This window comes from Staurois parvus, unplaced genomic scaffold (genome assembly GCF_062004578.1).
Source record: "Staurois parvus isolate SC_StPar_1 unplaced genomic scaffold, SC_StPar_1.0 ptg002908l, whole genome shotgun sequence".
Lineage (NCBI taxonomy): Eukaryota > Metazoa > Chordata > Amphibia > Anura > Ranidae > Staurois > Staurois parvus.
In genome coordinates this window covers 3,447-20,439 of record NW_028320704.1, presented here as the reverse complement: position 1 = coordinate 20,439, position 16,993 = coordinate 3,447, and the positions used below count along the sequence as shown (strand labels likewise).

Genomic DNA, 16,993 nt, shown 5'->3' with positions numbered 1-16,993 from the left:
GAAAATGGCAACCCGTGTTGTGTTAGCGATAATTCGGTCAGCTGAGCCCAGTGTTGTCACACTCACTGAGCATGAGGCCCTGGGGGAAGCTGGCACAACCTGACCTCCAGAGCCAAGGGGTGGCTGGGCTCAGCTTAAACCCCCCCCCCATCACACCGCCCAACGCATACCACCCAGCTGGCAGCGCGCCCACCGCGGCCTATGACCGGACCTTACCAGCCATCCACAATGTATTCAAAGTCCATCTAAACCCGACCACTAGAATCTCTAAAAGCGTTGATGTGCCCGTGTCATTTCCAAGGTTGTTTTTTAAAATTTGCAGTTTTCAATAAAAATAATCCCTGGTGATCCTGCCATGAGTGTCATTGATCAGGCACTTCCTGTATGGGGTGACAACGGTTTCCCACTTGTTCTCTTGTGTTGTCACCCTGTCACATGCATCCTTGGTGGAGACTGCAAGCATCTGTGTCAACACATGGTCCACCAAGGCATCTCAAGGCATTGGGGAAGGTCTCTGGGGACACTGATGTAAGCAGGGGGACTCCGGGGAACCTTATATATTAAAGGGGAGGTACTCAGGGGACCCGGATGTAAGCAGGGGGACTCCGGGGAACCTTATATATTAAAGGGGAGGTACTCAGGGGACCCGGATGTTTGGGGAAGGTCTCTGAGGTCCCTGATGTAAGCATGGGGACTCTGGAAAACCTTATATAAGAGGGGAGGAACTCCGGGGACCCTGATGTATGAGGAAGGTCTCTGGGGACCCTGATGTAAGCAGGGGGACTCCGGGGAACCTTATATATTAAAGGGGAGGTACTCAGGGGACCCTGATGTTTGGGGAAGGTCTCTGGGGACCCTGATGTAAGCAGGGGGACTCCGGGGAACCTTATATATTAAAGGGGAGGTACTCAGGGGACCCTGATGTTTGAGGAAGGTCTCTGGGGACCCTGATGTAAGCAGGGGGACTCTGGGGACCTTATATAAGAGGGGAGGTACTCAGGGGACCTTGATGTTTGGGGAAGGTCTCTGGGGTCCCAGATGTAAGCAGGGGGACTCTGGGGAACCTTATATAAGAGGGGAGGTACTCAGGGGACCCTGATGTTTGGGGAAGATGCCAGTAGAGAGGGAGAGATTGAAGATGTGAGTTAAAGAATGTAGGATAGATTGTGACCGGAGTACCTCCGAGGGAATGGGGCCCAGGGGGGCAGGTGGTCAGGTGGGCCTCCTCTATGAGAACGGGGTTCAACTTCACCAACCTAACATTTTGGGGAGTTTTCCTTTTGTCGAGTTCTGTAAATCACCTTTACAAAGGGGAACCCCGCTGCCAATGAAACGTCACGTCAGTTTAGTCTGTATGGAACACTAGCAAATCCTTGAAATGGAACCTAATGCATGTCGGCGTTCTCCAGCCTTCCCTTCAGTCCTGCGATGGAGACATTAGATTGTAAGCTCACCTGTTACAGGGAAGGATAGTTAATACATATATAGTGCTGTGTGGCTAAACGGTTAGCACTTCCACCTGGCAGCACTGGGGTCGTTGGTTCGAATCCAACCACGGCACCACCTGCCTGGAGTTTGCATGTTCTCCCTGTGCCTGCGTGGGTTTCCTCTGGGTACTCCAGTTTCCTCCCACACTCCAAAGACATGCTGGGAGGTGAATTGGCTCCTGTCTAAATTGTCCCTAGTATGTGTATGTATGAATGTGAGTTAGGGACCTTAGATTGTACGCTCCTCGGGGGCGGGGACTGATGTGAATGTACAATATATATGTAAAGTGCTGTGTACATTGACGGCGCTATATAAGTACCTGAAATAAATAAACCTCAGGCCGTGTGCCCCCGGGTCACCCGAGGTGATCCTTGTTTGCGCACACAGTTGTTCCTTGGTGGATTTGCTCACATTCCTTCTGTCTCCCTCCTCCATTTCTAAAAGTTATCTCTTGTTCAAACATCTTGTGCCTTCCACCCCACCCCCCCCCCCCACCATAATCCCCAGCAGGGTTTCCAAAGTATCTGATCTAGGCTGTGCCAGGCTGGGTGACCCCCAGGCACTGCGCAGCTCCTCTCTTGGGTCGGCAATTCAAAGAGCAGCTGGAAGAATTAAAAAAAAGAAAATTCAATGCCAGAAAAAAAACACATCCCAGACAGTGACATGGGGCTGGCTGTGCCCGTGGAGGGGGGGAGGGGAGGGGGGCTGCCACCCAACGCTGCCACTGCCCGCTGCTAGCTGCAGATTAATATAATGGAAGGGAACAATGAGCGTCCGGAACTGATCTGTTATGGCGCCGATTTACAGGGAAGTTCTGCGTTTTCATCCCAAACACCAAATGAATCAGAATGCTACAAAATGTGACATAGAGAGACATCAAGAAAGTAAAGAAGGTCTAATGCCACACTAGAATATATATATATATATATATATATATATAATATATTTTTTTATACATATATTATATATTAAATAAAAATATATATATATTATATATATATATATATTTTTTTTTTCATATATATATATATATACAGTCAGGTCCATAAATATTGGGACATGGACACAATTCTAACATTTTTGGCTCTATACACCACAATGGATTTGAAATGAAACAAACAAGATGTGCTTTAACTGCAGACTGTCAGCTTTAATTTGAGGGTATCTACATCCAAATCAGGTGAACGATGTAGGAATCACAACAGTTTGCATATGTGCCTCCCACTTGTTAAGGGACCAAAAGTAATGGGACAGAATAATAATCATAAATCAAACTTTCACTTTTTAATACTTGGTTGCAAATCCTTTGCAGTCAATGACAGCCTGAAGTGTGGAACACATAGACATCCCCAGACGCTGGGTGTCATCCCTGGTGATGCTCTGCCAGGCCTCTACTGCAACTGTCTTCAGTTCCTGCTTGTTCTTGGGGCATTTTCCCTTCAGTTTTGTCTTCAGCAAGTGAAATGCTCAATCGGATTCAGGTCAGGTGATGGACTTGGCCATTGCAGAACATTCCACTTCTTTGGTGGCTTTTGCAGTCTGCTTTGGGTCATTGTCCATCTGCACTGTGAAGCGTCCAATGAGTTGTGAAGCATTTGGCTGAATATGAGCCGATAATATTCCCGAAACACTTCACAATTCATCCGGCTGCTTCTGTCAGCAGTCACATCATCAATAAATACAAGAGAACCAGTTCCATTGGCAGCCATACATGCCCACGCCATGACACTACCACCACCATGATCACTGATGAGGTGGTATGCTTAGGATCATGAGCAGTTCCTTCTCCATCCTCTTCTCTTCCCATCACTCTGGTACAAGTTGATGTCGGTCTCATCTGTCCATAGGATGTTGTTCCAGAACTGTGAAGGCTTTTTTACATGTCGTTTGGCAAACTCTAATCTGGCCTTCCTGTGTTTGAGGCTCACCAATGGTTTCCATCTTGTGGTGAACCCTCTGTATTCACTCTGGTGAAGTCTTCTCTTGATTGGTGACTTTGACACACATACACCTACCTCCTGGAGAGTGTTCTTGATCTGGCCAACTGTTGTGAAGGGTGTTTCCTTCACCAGGGAAAGAATTCTTCGCTCATCCACCACAGTTGTTTTCCGTGGTCTTCCGGGTCTTTTGGTGTTGCTGAGCTCACCGGTGCGTTCCTTCTTTTTAAGAATGTTCCAAACAGTTGTTTTGGCCACGCCTAATGTTTTTGCTATCTCTCTGATGGGTTTGTTTTGTTTTTTCAGCCTAATGATGGCTTCACTGATAGTGACAGCTCTTTGGATCTCATCTTGAGCGATGACAGCAACAGATTCCAAATGCAAATAGCACACTTGAAATGAACTCTGGACCTTTTATCTGCTCATTGTAATTGGGATAATGAGGGAATAACACACACCTGGTCATGGAACAGCTGAGAAGCCAATTGTCCCATTACTTTTGGTCCCTTAACAAGTGGGATGCACATATGCAAACTGTTGTAATTCCTACACCGTTCACCTGATTTGGATGTAAATACCCTCAAATTAAAGCTGACAGTCTGCAGTTAAAGCACATCTTGTTTGTTTCATTTCAAATCCATTGTGGTGGTGTATAGAGCCAAAAATGTTAGAGTTGTGTCGATGTCCCATTATTTATGGACCTGACTGTATATATATATATATATATATATATTTTTTTTATATATATATTTTTATATATATATATGTGTGTGTGTGTGTATATATATATATATATATATATATATATATAAATAATTTATTTATAATTTTTATATATATATATATATATATATATATATATATATATATAATTTTAGCATTATTATTATTGTCACCCTAACAAAAATACATTATTATTATTATTATCCTAACAAAAAATACATTATTATTATTAACAACAATAATAATAATAATAAACACCCTAACCCTAATAATAAATAAATGAGAAGAAGATAAATAAATTATTAACCCCTAACCCCAACCCTTAACCCTAACACCTAACCTTAACTCTAACCCCTTACCCTAACAAAAAAAAAAAAATATCACGAATGATGAATATGAAACATTTTTAAAAAGCTGATGGAAACGTTAAAAAAGCTAAAAAACATAGCAACAAATGATGAAACAAGTGATATTTTTCTCTATTGCCTAATAAAAACCCCAAAGCTCTAAAATGCTTTAAAAATGTTGTACAAAAACATGCAGAAATGCGCAATGAGCTGCCCCCAAAAAAAAAAACGTTCAAAATTGCGACGTTTAAGTGTAAACATATACTGTCAGTGGTAATATTAGGGTCAGTGTTTTGAGGTAGGTTTAAAAAAAAAAAGAAAAAAGATAAAGGAAAATATGCGCTCTGGTTTCTGGACCCTTGTACACGGCCTGATACATGCGTGTATATGCGGTGTCACGGACGTGGGCTCCCTACCATGGTACCCCGTATATGCAGCCTGTGTTTGTGCTGGAAGCTTTTGTGGTGTCACCGTGTCAGGAGTTGGAATTTATTTTGGGTTTTTTTTTATGGTGGGCAGGGGCGGACTGACAACTCATGGGGCCCCTGGGCAATAGGAGATCGTGGGGCCCCTGTGTCCTTGCCCACACTCAAAAAACACCCACAAAAGCCTATATACAGGTATCAGGGGAATTTCATGGGGCCCCCTACTGACCCCGGGCCCTCAGGCAGTGCCCGAGTGCTCGAATGGTCAGTCCACCCCTGGTGGTGGGTCATGGTACTGGCAGGAAATACACAGCTACATTTACCGGTACTCTTTTGAGCCCTTTTTTCCTTCGATAGAAAACAATAGGATAATGAGTTCACATGGGCAGCAAGGGGGGGGGGGGTAAAATCGAATTAAGGGGCAGATAATATATTATTTTAATAACTTTTTTTTTTTTTTTAACAGGTCCCTGGCAAATGTATCTGTCAACATAATACAGCTGGAGACCACTGTGAGCAGTGCGCCCCGCTGTACAACGACCAACCATGGAGGCCTGGGGACGGGAAAACAGGAGCACCCAACGAGTGCAAGAGTGAGTACAGAAAAGATGGCCGACATAAAGAGACAATGGGGCTGATTTACTAAAGGCAAATAGACTGTGCACTCTGAAAGGGTAGTTGCTCCAGAGCTTAGTAAATGAGCAAAAGCTCAGCTGACTTCCAACGTCCAATCATGTGCAAGTAAAAATGCTGTTTTTTTTCTTTTCCTTGCATGTGATTGGGTGTTCTTGGCAAAGTGAAGCTTCCCCCCCCATTTACTGAGCTCTGGAGGAACTGCCGTTGCAGATTGCACAGTCTGTTTGCCTTTAGTAAATCAGCCCCATTGCATGTTTATCGTCATTTAAAGGATCAGTCCACCCAAACATGAGATTTTAGGCCTGGCTGGAGCCTAATAGACTGAGTGAGTCCCGGACTTCTTATTTGTATTGGATGATCCGACATTTATTCCTCTCTGTCCTAATTCCTGCTTCAGCTTCTGTCCACCGGAGAGTTTCAGGGAGTCCCCCTCTTAGTGAGTCCCGGCTCCTACTATTATCAATAAAAACAATTCCGGCAAGGATATTTACTGCCTCATAAAGGGAACAACAAGGGTGCAGATCTGGGAATTCAAGGCAGGGATGGTGGGAACCCCTCATAATGGGCACACTGGGTGTACAGACCTGGGAACTCAGCACAGGGATGGTGGGAACCCCTCATAATGGGCACAGCGGGTGCACAGACCTGGGAACTCAGCACAGGGATGGTGGGAACCCCTCATAATGGGCACACTGGGTGTACAGACTTGGGAACTCAGCACAAGGATGGTGGGAACCCCTCATAATGGGCACAGCGGGTGAACAGACCTGGGAACTCATCACAGGGATGGTGGGAACACCTTATAATGGGCACAGCGGGTGCACAGACCTGGGAACTAAGCACAGAGATGGTGGGAACCCCTCATAATGGGCACACTGGGTGTGCAGACCTGGGAACTCAGCACAGGGATGGTGGGAACCCCTCATAATGAACACACTGGGTGTGCAGACCTGGGAACTCAGCACAGGGGTGGTGGGAACTCCTCATAGTGGGCACAGCGGGTGTACAGACCCGGGAACTCAGCACAGTGATGGTGGGAACTCCTCATAATGGGCACAGCGGGTGTACAGACCTGGGAACTCAGCACAGGGATGGTGGGAACTCCTCATAATGGGCACGGGGGGTACAGACCTGGAAACTCAGCACAGGGATGGTGGGAACCCCTCATAATGGGCACGGGGGGGGGTACAGACCCGGGAACTCATCACAGGGATGGTGGGAACTCCTCATAATGGGCACGGGGGGGGGGGTACAGACCCGGAAACTCAGCACAGGGATGGTGGGAACTCCTCATAATGGGCACAGCGGGTGTACAGACCTGGGAACTCAGCACAGGGATGGTGGGAACCCCTCATAATGGGCACAGCGGGTGTACAGACCCAGGAACTCAGCACAGGGATGGTGGGAACCCCTCATAATGGGCACAGCAGTGTACAGACCCGGGAACTCAGCACAGGGATGGTGGGAACCCCTCATAATGGGCACAGCGGTGTACAGACTCGGGAACTCAGCACAGGGATGGTGGGAACCCCTCATAATGGGCACAGCGGGTGTACAGACCTGATGTGAATGTACAATATATATGTAAAGCGCAGAGTAAATTGACGGTGCTATATAAGTACCTGAAATAAATAAATTTATTGAATTAAAAAACACCGCATGTAATTATGTCACATTCTGGAACTTTCTGTGCTTTTAGCTGCCATAATTTATGTTGGTGACAGGTTCTCTTTAAGCTACAGTTTTCCTCTGTCGCTCATCACTCGCAGGGTGTCGCTGTCACAATCACGCCCTCAACTGCCACTTTGATCACAACCTGTGGCTTGCTTCAGGAAATAAGAGCGGAGGGGTCTGCGAGAACTGCCAGCACCACACCGAGGGGTACCGTTGCCAGCGCTGCCAAGCTGGCTACTACCGAGATTACCGAGAGCCCATCAGCTCCCCACTGGCCTGTAAAGGTAAGGGGTGGCCTGGACGTGTATTGGATAGGTGGAGAGGCTGCAGAGCCCCCCGCACTGCAGCAAGGAACACTCCAAGGGGACGGCGGTGGAGGGAGACACTGAATACCGGAGCCTTCTATGATGTGTTTTAATGTGCATGGAAACCCAAACCCAAGAAATTATTATTATTATACAGTATTTATATAGCGCCAAAGGGTATGCTCAGCGCTGTACAGTAGCAAGGGGGACAGAACATGAGACAAGACAGTAATAATACAATACACGAGGGGTTCGAGGGCCCTGATCCTTGGAGCTTACAATCTAGGAGGGAGGGGAAGGTGGTACAGGAGGAGATGGCTGTGGGGATGGAGTGGCGGGAGGAGTGGAGGAGGTTAGTTGTTAGGTGAGGTCAGGTGTTAGGTGAGGTTGGGGTAGGCTTCCCTGAAGAGGAGGGTTTTCAGGGTGAAGGTGAGGAGGGTAGGCGACAGTTTGATGGATTGGGGTAGGGAGTTCCAGAGGATGGGGGAAGTCCTGCAATCGGGCGTGGGAGGAGGAGACCAGGGAGCTAGAGAGTAGGAGGTCCTGTGAAGAGCGGAGGGCACGGGTAGGGTGGTATTTGGATATCAGGTCAGTTATGTAGTTCGGGGCGGCATTGTGAATGGCCTTGTAGGTCAGGGTTAGCAGTTTGAATTTGATGCGTTGGGCAATCGGGAGCCAATGAAGGGATTGGCAGAGGGGGGAGGCAGATGTGGAGCGGTTGGTGAGGTGGACGAGTCTGGCGCTGAGTTCAGGATAGACTGGAGGGGGGATAGCGTTTGTTTGGGTAGGCCGGTGAGGAGGGAGTTGCAGTAGTCCAGGCGTGAGATGATGAGGGAGTGTACGAGTTGTTTGGTGGTGTCTGGGGTGAGGAACGAACGTATCTTGGAGATGTTGCAGAGCACCAGTCCTTAGGCCCCCCATTCACACCTGAGCGATTTGCAGCTCGAAGTTCCAAAACGCTTGAGGAGAAAAAAAAAATCAGTTGTTCTCAATGGAGATGGTTCACATCTCCCCTCCAAGTCACCTGAAGATCAAACAAGTTCTGGAGCTTTTTATGTCTCCCAAATCTGATAGATTTGTGCCTTTTTGAACATTTTTAATCCCATAGAAATGAATGGGAACACGCAGTCTGTGCGTTTGTGAGCATTTCCGCATGTTTTGGTACACGTTTTGGGAGTGTATTTCTGCTCAAATTAAACAATTGAGTACTGTCTGTGATACTTTTTTTATTTGCACTAACATACAATTTTGAGGACAAGCTTTCAGGGTATGTCCCCTTCTTCAAGGTCCAGGCAGTACTGATCACAAAGTTTCAGCAGATAAAGATAAAAAAAAAGTATCACGTCAGTACTCAATTGTTTCTGTCGCAAGTGCGCTAATACGGCTACAATCACCTCAATGCTCAAATAAAAAAACGGAAAAAAAACCATGAATAAATACTTATTAAATAAACAAAACACGTACACAAATAAATAAGAGTAATCATACATAAATAAAAATAAATACCTGATATGTAAAAATACGTAATTATTAATTAACCCCTAACCCTAAAAATAAACAAATAAATAATAATAATAAAACAATACATAAAGTAACACCCTACCCCCCGAAAAATACAATTATTATTATTAATAATTAAAGTATTATAATAATAATAATTATTATTATTAATAATAATGTATTATTATAAATATTATTATTAATAATAATGTATTATTATAAATATTATTATTAATAATAATAATGTATTATTATAAATAATAATAATGATAATAATTATAATAATAATGTGTGTGGGGGGGGGGGGGGGGAGTAGATATGCTTTAAAGAAAGTGTATAAAGAAAAACAGCATTGAAGTGGAGAGGGAGCCATTATATAAGTTTCCATGCAAGTTAAATAAACAAAATACATACACAAATAAATAAGAGTAATCATACATAAATAAAAATAAATAACTATGTAAAAATACATAATTATTAATTAACCCCTAACCTTAACTCCCTAACCCTAAAAATAAACAAATAAAGAATAATAATAAAATAATACATAAACTAACACCCTACCCCCCCCAAAAGTACAATTATTATTATTAATAATAATAAATATAATAATAATAATGTATTATAATAATTATTATTATTTATAATACATTATTATTATTATAATTATTATTATTAATAATAATGTATTATAATAATAATAATTATTATTATTAATAATGTATTATAATAATAATTATTATTATAAATAATTATAATGATGATAATAATAATAATGTGTGTGGGGGGGGGGGGGGAGTAGATATGCTCTTATTATATAATTTTCCAAGCAAGTTAAGAATATAATATCTTAAAAATAAATACAAATGTAGAATAATGATTTGTAATATTGTATACACATGCAGAAAATGATTTGCACCATCCAAAGGACAGGAAAGCAACACTCCCCTAGGGTCAGCATGCTGTAAGAAGTCTGAGCAGTGACAGTGCAATCATGATGTGTGTCCTGGAAGGAAAGCCAGGAAATTGTACTCAGGGGTGTCCATCCAAATCTGATATCTTGTTTTTGGAGAAAAGAAAAATGTTTATTTTGTGCCAGTGGAGATAGTAAAATGAGTGTGTTAGGGGGTTGGGAGAGGGGCAAAGAGAGAGAGCGAAAGATGGGAAGAGAAGGTATGAAAGGAACGAGAGAGAGGAAGAGAAGGTATATGGAAGGAAGGAGAGAGGAAGAGAAGGTATATGGAGGGAAGGAGAGAGAGGAAGAGAAGGTATATGGAGGGAAGGAGAGAGAGGAAGAGAAGGTATATGGAGGGAAGGAGAGAGGAAGAGAAGGTATATGGAAGGAAGGAGAGAGAGGAAGAGAAGGTATATGGAGGGAAGGAGAGAGAGGAAGAGAAGGTATATGGAGGGAACGAGAGAGGAAGAGAAGGTATATGGAGGGAACGAGAGAGGAAGAGAAGGTATATGGAAGGAAGGAGAGAGAGGAAGAGAAGGTATATGGAAGGAAGGAGAGAGGAAGAGAAGGTATATGGAAGGAAGGAGAGAGAGGAAGAGAAGGTATATGGAAGGAAGGAGAGAGAGGAAGAGAAGGTATATGGAAGGAAGGAGAGAGAGGAAGAGAAGGTATATGGAAGGAACGAGAGAGGAAGAGAAGGTATATGGAAGGAACGAGAGAGGAAGAGAAGGTATATGGAAGGAACGAGAGAGGAAGAGAAGGTATATGGAGGGAAGGAGAGAGAGGAAGAGAAGGTATATGGAAGGAAGGAGAGAGAGGAAGAGAAGGTATATGGAAGGAACGAGAGAGGAAGAGAAGGTATATGGAGGGAAGGAGAGAGAGGAAGAGAAGGTATATGGAGGGAAGGAGAGAGAGGAAGAGAAGGTATATGGAAGGAAGGAGAGAGAGGAAGAGAAGGTATATGGAGGGAAGGAGAGAGGAAGAGAAGGTATATGGAGGGAAGGAGAAAGAGGAAGAGAAGGTATATGGAGGGAAGGAGAGAGAGGAAGAGAAGGTATATGGAGGGAAGGAGAGAGAGGAAGAGAAGGTATATGGAAGGAAGGAGAGAGGAAGAGAAGGTATATGGAAGGAAGGAGAGAGAGGAAGAGAAGGTATATGGAGGGAAGGAGAGAGGAAGAGAAGGTATATGGAGGGAAGGAGAGAGAGGAAGAGAAGGTATATGGAGGGAAGGAGAGAGAGGAAGAGAAGGTATATGGAGGGAAGGAGAGAGGAAGAGAAGGTATATGGAAGGAAGGAGAGAGAGGAAGAGAAGGTATATGGAGGGAAGGAGGAGAGAGGAAGAGAAGTATATGAGGGAAGGAGAGAGAGGAAGAGAAGGTATATGGAGGGAAGGAGAGAGAGGAAGAGAAGGTATATGGAGGGAAGGAGAGAGAGGAAGAGAAGGTATATGGAGGGAAGGGAGAGAGGAAGAGAAGGTATATGGAAGGAAGGAGAGAGAGGAAGAGAAGGTATATGGAGGGAAGGAGAGAGAGGAAGAGAAGGTATATGGAAGGAAGGAGGAGAGGAGAGAAGGAGGAGGACGAGAGAGGAAGAGAAGGTATATGGAAGGAACGAGAGAGGAAGAGAAGGTATATGGAAGGAACGAGAGAGGAAGAGAAGGTATATGGAAGGAACGAGAGAGGAAGAGAAGGTCTATGGAAGGAACGAGAGAGGAAAGAAGGTATATGGAAGGAAGGAGAGAGAGGAAGAGAAGGTATATAGAAGGAACGAGAGAGGAAGAGAAGGTATATGGAGGGAAGGAGAGAGAGGAAGAGAAGGAAGGAACAAGAGGGAAAGAGAGCAAGAGAAGAATTGAAAAAACGAGAGAGAGGAAGGGAAGGTAATAAAAGGAATAGAAGAGAGAAAGAAAAGAAGGTATATTTAAGGAAAAGGAGATATGAGAAGGATATGGAAAGTATATGGACAGAATGAGGGAATAGATGGTATATAGAGGGGATGAAAGAGATAAAGGAAGAGAAGATGAATGGAAGGAAAAGGAGAGAGAGAGAGGAAGATTTGGGAAAGAAAAGAGAAAAAGAAGAGGTGTGTGTGTGTGTGGGGGGGAGTAAATATATTGAAGGAATGGGAGAGAAAGAGAAATTAAAAAGAAGGAGATTGATAAAAGAGAAGTAGAAAGAGCAAGATAGACAGAGAGGTGTGAAGGGAAAAAGAGAGCAAAGAAACAGGGAAGGAAGGAAGGTTAAAAATGAATTTGAGAAGTAAAGATGTCAGAAACTGAGAGTGGGGAAAGAGAGAAAAAAGTAGAATGAAAGGGAGAAAGACAAACATTTGAAAAGACAGGGAAAGAGAAAAAGAGGAAATGATAAAACGGAGATGAAAACAATAAGGGAAATAGGAAATAGAGAGATATTTAAAGAGTGCGTGATGCGATGCGATGCGATGCATTGGTGAGCAATTTAGCTCACGTCTCTGCCAGGAAAGCGGCTCAGAAAAGGCCCCCCCCCCCAACTTTGTGTGCCATCTCCGGCCCCTCAGACACAAAAGGAGAAGGGGGGATAAAAGTCCGCCAGCCGCCTGACACACACCTGCCCTTCAGCTAGGGCAGAGCACCAGATTCCTGGGTTCTGATACGGTGTGATATGATTCATCTGGAACTGGGATTTTCGCTCATAGTCGGGCATGACTCCTCGCGGGGGCCGTAATGCCAGCCCTTTGTTCCCTTAAGCCTCTGTCTCCTTCTGTGGTACATCTGTGGCATTAGCTATGCTCATTCAATTAAATCTTGGCTCTTTTTTTTTTGAAGCCCAATAATCCGAGCTTGTGTACGCGGGACACAGCTGTGAGCGAGGCGAGGAGGGCGCTGTCTATTGTAGCTTCATCCTGGGCCTGGGGTAAAGGGGAGCTCTGCCCAAAAAAGGCCCTATACTGTACACAGTCAGAACACATAGTATATGGAGCACGGGTGTCAAACTGGCGGCCCTCCAGCTGTTGCCCAAACTACAAGAGGCATTGCATGATTGACAGTTACAAGCATGACTCAGAAAGGCAGAGGCATGATGGGACTTGTAGTTTTGCGACAGCTGGAGGGTCGCCACTGACAGCCCTGATATAGAGGAACCAATAAAAACTGACCTGCCCTAGTAATCCCCCCTACCTCCTCGGTGCTCCTCGATACCAACTCTGTGCCGCTGACCTGCCCAAGTAAGCCGCCCATCCACCACTGTGTATTCAAGACAAGTCTGATTTCAACTTTCAGCTGGTGTGTAACAACCCAACATCAAGGCAGGCTTCAGGTAGTCACCCTGGCTGGGCTGGAAAATATTTATATTTTTTTTCAGTGAAGAAAATAAGAAAGCTGGAAGACTATTTTATGAAAGAAAGAGAGATAGATAGAGAGCGGGCGAGCGCACGCCCTCCCAACCCTCTTGTTTGCTTTTTTTTTATAAAATGGATCTTGCAGGACTACATGATTACGCTCCTGACATGCCAGTATATACTGCAACCAGGGCCGGGACAAGGGGTGGGCGGGAGGGGCGGCTGCCCTGGGCACAGTGGTTTACTGTAGGGATGGGGGTGCTTTGCTTCTGTTACAAGGCTGACAGGAGTGACACTACTCCTGTCAGCCCAGTGCTGGGAGCAGCTAGGGGAAGAGGAGAGAGCTGGGACACGGTGCAGGCTGTGTTCTCACTCCCCCCCTCCTCCTTCCTGCCAGTGCAGTGCTGTGTTAACATGCAGGTGGGTGTCTTCACAGACACGGGGGGGGGGGGGGGGCGAACCTCTGGCTCAGTTCGCTACAGTGCATCTAACCGTAAAAAAACAGGTCCCTGCTCCCCCCCCCCCCCCCCACAAAAAAGTGGCGAATGTGGTGGTGGAAGGGGTGGAGGAGGCAAACAAGCGGAACTTCCGTTTTTGGGTGACGTTCCGCTTTAAGCTCCAGGAAATGACTTTGCCTAGGCTAGGATGATGTCATCACTCCGCTGAATGCAGGAGGAAGCGTTTCCTTAATCCCTTCTCCCCCTAGTGGTCAGACTGCAGCATTGTCACGCCGTAGCAGGTCACATGATGAAAGGCTGCAGCAGGGGGCTGATCTGCGTCAGACATTTGTGAACACAGCCGAGAACTGCACAAAACTGTGTCATCTCTGAGCCGGCATCCCAGTCCAGGAAGTAGATGGTCACCATCTGGAGGATGCTTGAATAAAGATGTTGCCGTCCTTCTGGAGAGAAAAGGAATTGAAGGCATTGCCAGGGGGAGTCCTGTGATCTCCCTGAGAGCTGACAAATACCTGGACGTGTGACATATTACTTTGGAATGTATGCATTCATTGAAAATCTCTATCTGACGCTAGGTCCACTTTGGGTTGTAAGCAGGCTGCCAGTGAAGGAAGGCGGAGTGGCGTTGCGATGCTTCAGGGTTTTTCGCTCTCTCCATACAGAATGTTCCTGTAATGCCGTCGGGTCAATTAACGAAACATTAAACCGGAGCTGGAAGTGTCACCCCCGCACGGGATTCTGCTACTGCAAGCCCGGTGTGGCCGGCCCATACTGCGACCACTGCTTGGTGGGATATTGGGGGTTTGGGGACAACGGCTGCCGGCCCTGCGACTGCGCCAGAGACTGCGACCCCAATACCGGAGAATGCCAGAACAGGTACCACATCTCACCCGAGTCCTGTGTGTTACTAGACGATGATTACTAACTCCTGTCTTCAGGTAGGATCAAGTCGCATCCAGGGGCGGACTGACCATTTAGGCACTCGGGTACTGCCCGAGGGCCCGGGGTCAGTAGGGGGCCCCATGAGATGCCCTGGTACCTTTCATATGCTTTTTTGGGTGCGGTTTGAGTGTGGGAGAGGACACAGGGGCCCCGTGATTTCCTATTGCCCGGGGGCCCCATGAGTTGTCAGTCCGCCCCTGGTCGCACCCCATGTTTCCCAATGAGTACCATTCATATCTGTGCGACTTCGAGTCGCAGCGACTTGAAAGTAGTTCCTGCATTACTTTGGTCTGACTTTTACGTGACTCGAGGGCCATAGACTTCAATGGAAACCCTCTAAAGTTGCATGAGAGTCGCACCTGAATGATACATGTGCGACTTTGTAGAGCCAAAGTTGCATCAAAGTCGCAACAAGTCGCATTGTAAAGTCGCACAAGTGTGAATGGAACCTAAGGCAACACATCCCAGAACGGGATTCTGTTGCTGCAAGCCCGGTGTGGCCGGCCCATACTGCGACCACTGCTTGGTGGGATATTGGGGATTTGGGGACAACGGCTGCCGGCCCTGCGACTGCGCCAGAGACTGCGACCCCAATACCGGAGAATGCCAGAACAGGTACCACATCTCACCCGAGTCCTGTGTGTTACTAGACGATGATTACTAACTCCTGTCTTCAGGTAGGATCAAGTCGCACCCCATGTTTCCCAATGAGTACCATTCATACCTGTGCGACTTGAAAGTAGTGACTTGAAAGTAGTCGCAGCGACTTGAAAGTAGTTCCTGCACTACTTTGGTCTGACTTTCACGTGACTCGAGGGCCATAGACTTCAATGGAAACCCTCTAAAGTTGCATGAGAGTCGCACCTGAATGATACACGTGCGACTTTGTAGAGCACAAACAATCATTCTTGGTCAAAGCCAAAGTTGCATCAAAGTCGCAACAAGTCGCATTGTAAAGTCGCACAAGTGTGAATGGAACCTAAGGCAACACATCCCAGAACGGGATTCTGTTACTGCAAGCCCGGTGTGGCCGGCCCATACTGCGACCACTGCTTGAGTACCATTCATATCTGTGCGACTTCGAGTTGCAGCGACTTGAAAGTAGTTCCTTCACTACTTTGATCTGACTTTCATGCAACTCGAGGGCCATAGACTTCAATGTAAATTCTGCAAAGTCGCACCTTGATGATATACATGCGACCTGTATGCGAATTTGTAGAGCACAAACAATCATCCTTGGTACATGCACTACTTTTGGTGTGATTTGCATAGACATCTGTGTCTTGCAAATCGCACTTGAGGTCGGCCTGTCACCTGACTTTGAAATCGTGCAACTTCACTGTAAGTCGCACTATTTCAAAGTCGAGTTTGATGTGACCGGGGTGTCTGGTGTTCAGCCGGTGTGATTTCAGGTGCGATTTGGGAATTGAAAATCGCACCTGATATCGCATCTAATGAATGTGAATGTCGGTGTCACGTGCGATTTGCTGCGGCGCGATTTCTAAAGTAGCTCTCGCATGATTTTTCCTGTAGGTTTTTTGCGATTTTACATACATAGAATATAATGGAAATCGCACTGCAAATGGCAAGAAATCGTTGAAAATCTTCACGAGTCGCAATAAAGTCTTCAGAAATCGCCCCTGAAATTGCGCACAAATCGCAGCGATGTGTCCGATGACTTCAACCATTTTGAAACCCTGCTATATTATAGGTTGTAGATGTCGTCATTCGCTAACAGAAGGCTCCGCCCTGTTCTCTTTTTGCAGCAGCGACAATGAACATTATCTGAACATTCCTATTGGTGGGAGGATCCCTGACTTCATAGACGCTCCAGCCAATGAGAGCGAGGACGAGTGGAAGTGGAACAGCGAAAAGGGATTTTCGGCATTGAGGCATCCAGGTACTGCGGTGGTGGTGGGCGCGCCTCGACCTAAAGTAACCTCAAACAAATTGGGCACGACCGACCTTCTTCCATCTCAGCGATTACATTTTAAAAGTCGCATGTATTCGCATTCGCACATGAGCACGGCGGGACAAGGTTGCTTTAAGTTTTTTTCTATTATTATTTAAATTTTTTTTTACACTGTAGCTTTTCTTTATTGTTGGATCAACTTTATTGCTATCTCAAGGGATGAACAACATCCCTTCTAACTGCATGGGCCATGACAGGTCCTCTTTATGAAGAGATTTGGGGTCACACCTCTGTGTGTTGCACGTGTTGCATTTTGTGGCGCGTTTTGCGGTGTGTTTTTGATGCATTTTGTGTCTTTTTTTTGCCAATAGGAAAG

The 16,993-nt window shown here is 45.7% G+C and overlaps 1 protein-coding gene across 1 annotated transcript in view; it reads left to right on the top strand.

Moving 5' to 3' along the window:
• LOC149428937 (netrin-4-like) overlaps nt 1–16,605 on the top strand; it is a gene marked incomplete at its 3' end in the record, with an annotated part of 53,653 nt that extends 37,048 nt beyond the window's left edge. Inside the window, exons 4-7 of the mRNA XM_089666917.1 lie at nt 5,387–5,513; nt 7,326–7,514; nt 14,426–14,639; nt 16,472–16,605. Of these exons, the coding sequence (XP_089523043.1) occupies nt 5,387–5,513; nt 7,326–7,514; nt 14,426–14,639; nt 16,472–16,605 (664 nt within the window). The remainder of the gene's footprint in view (nt 1–5,386; nt 5,514–7,325; nt 7,515–14,425; nt 14,640–16,471) is intronic.
• Nucleotides 16,606–16,993: the final 388 nt, after the last annotated feature.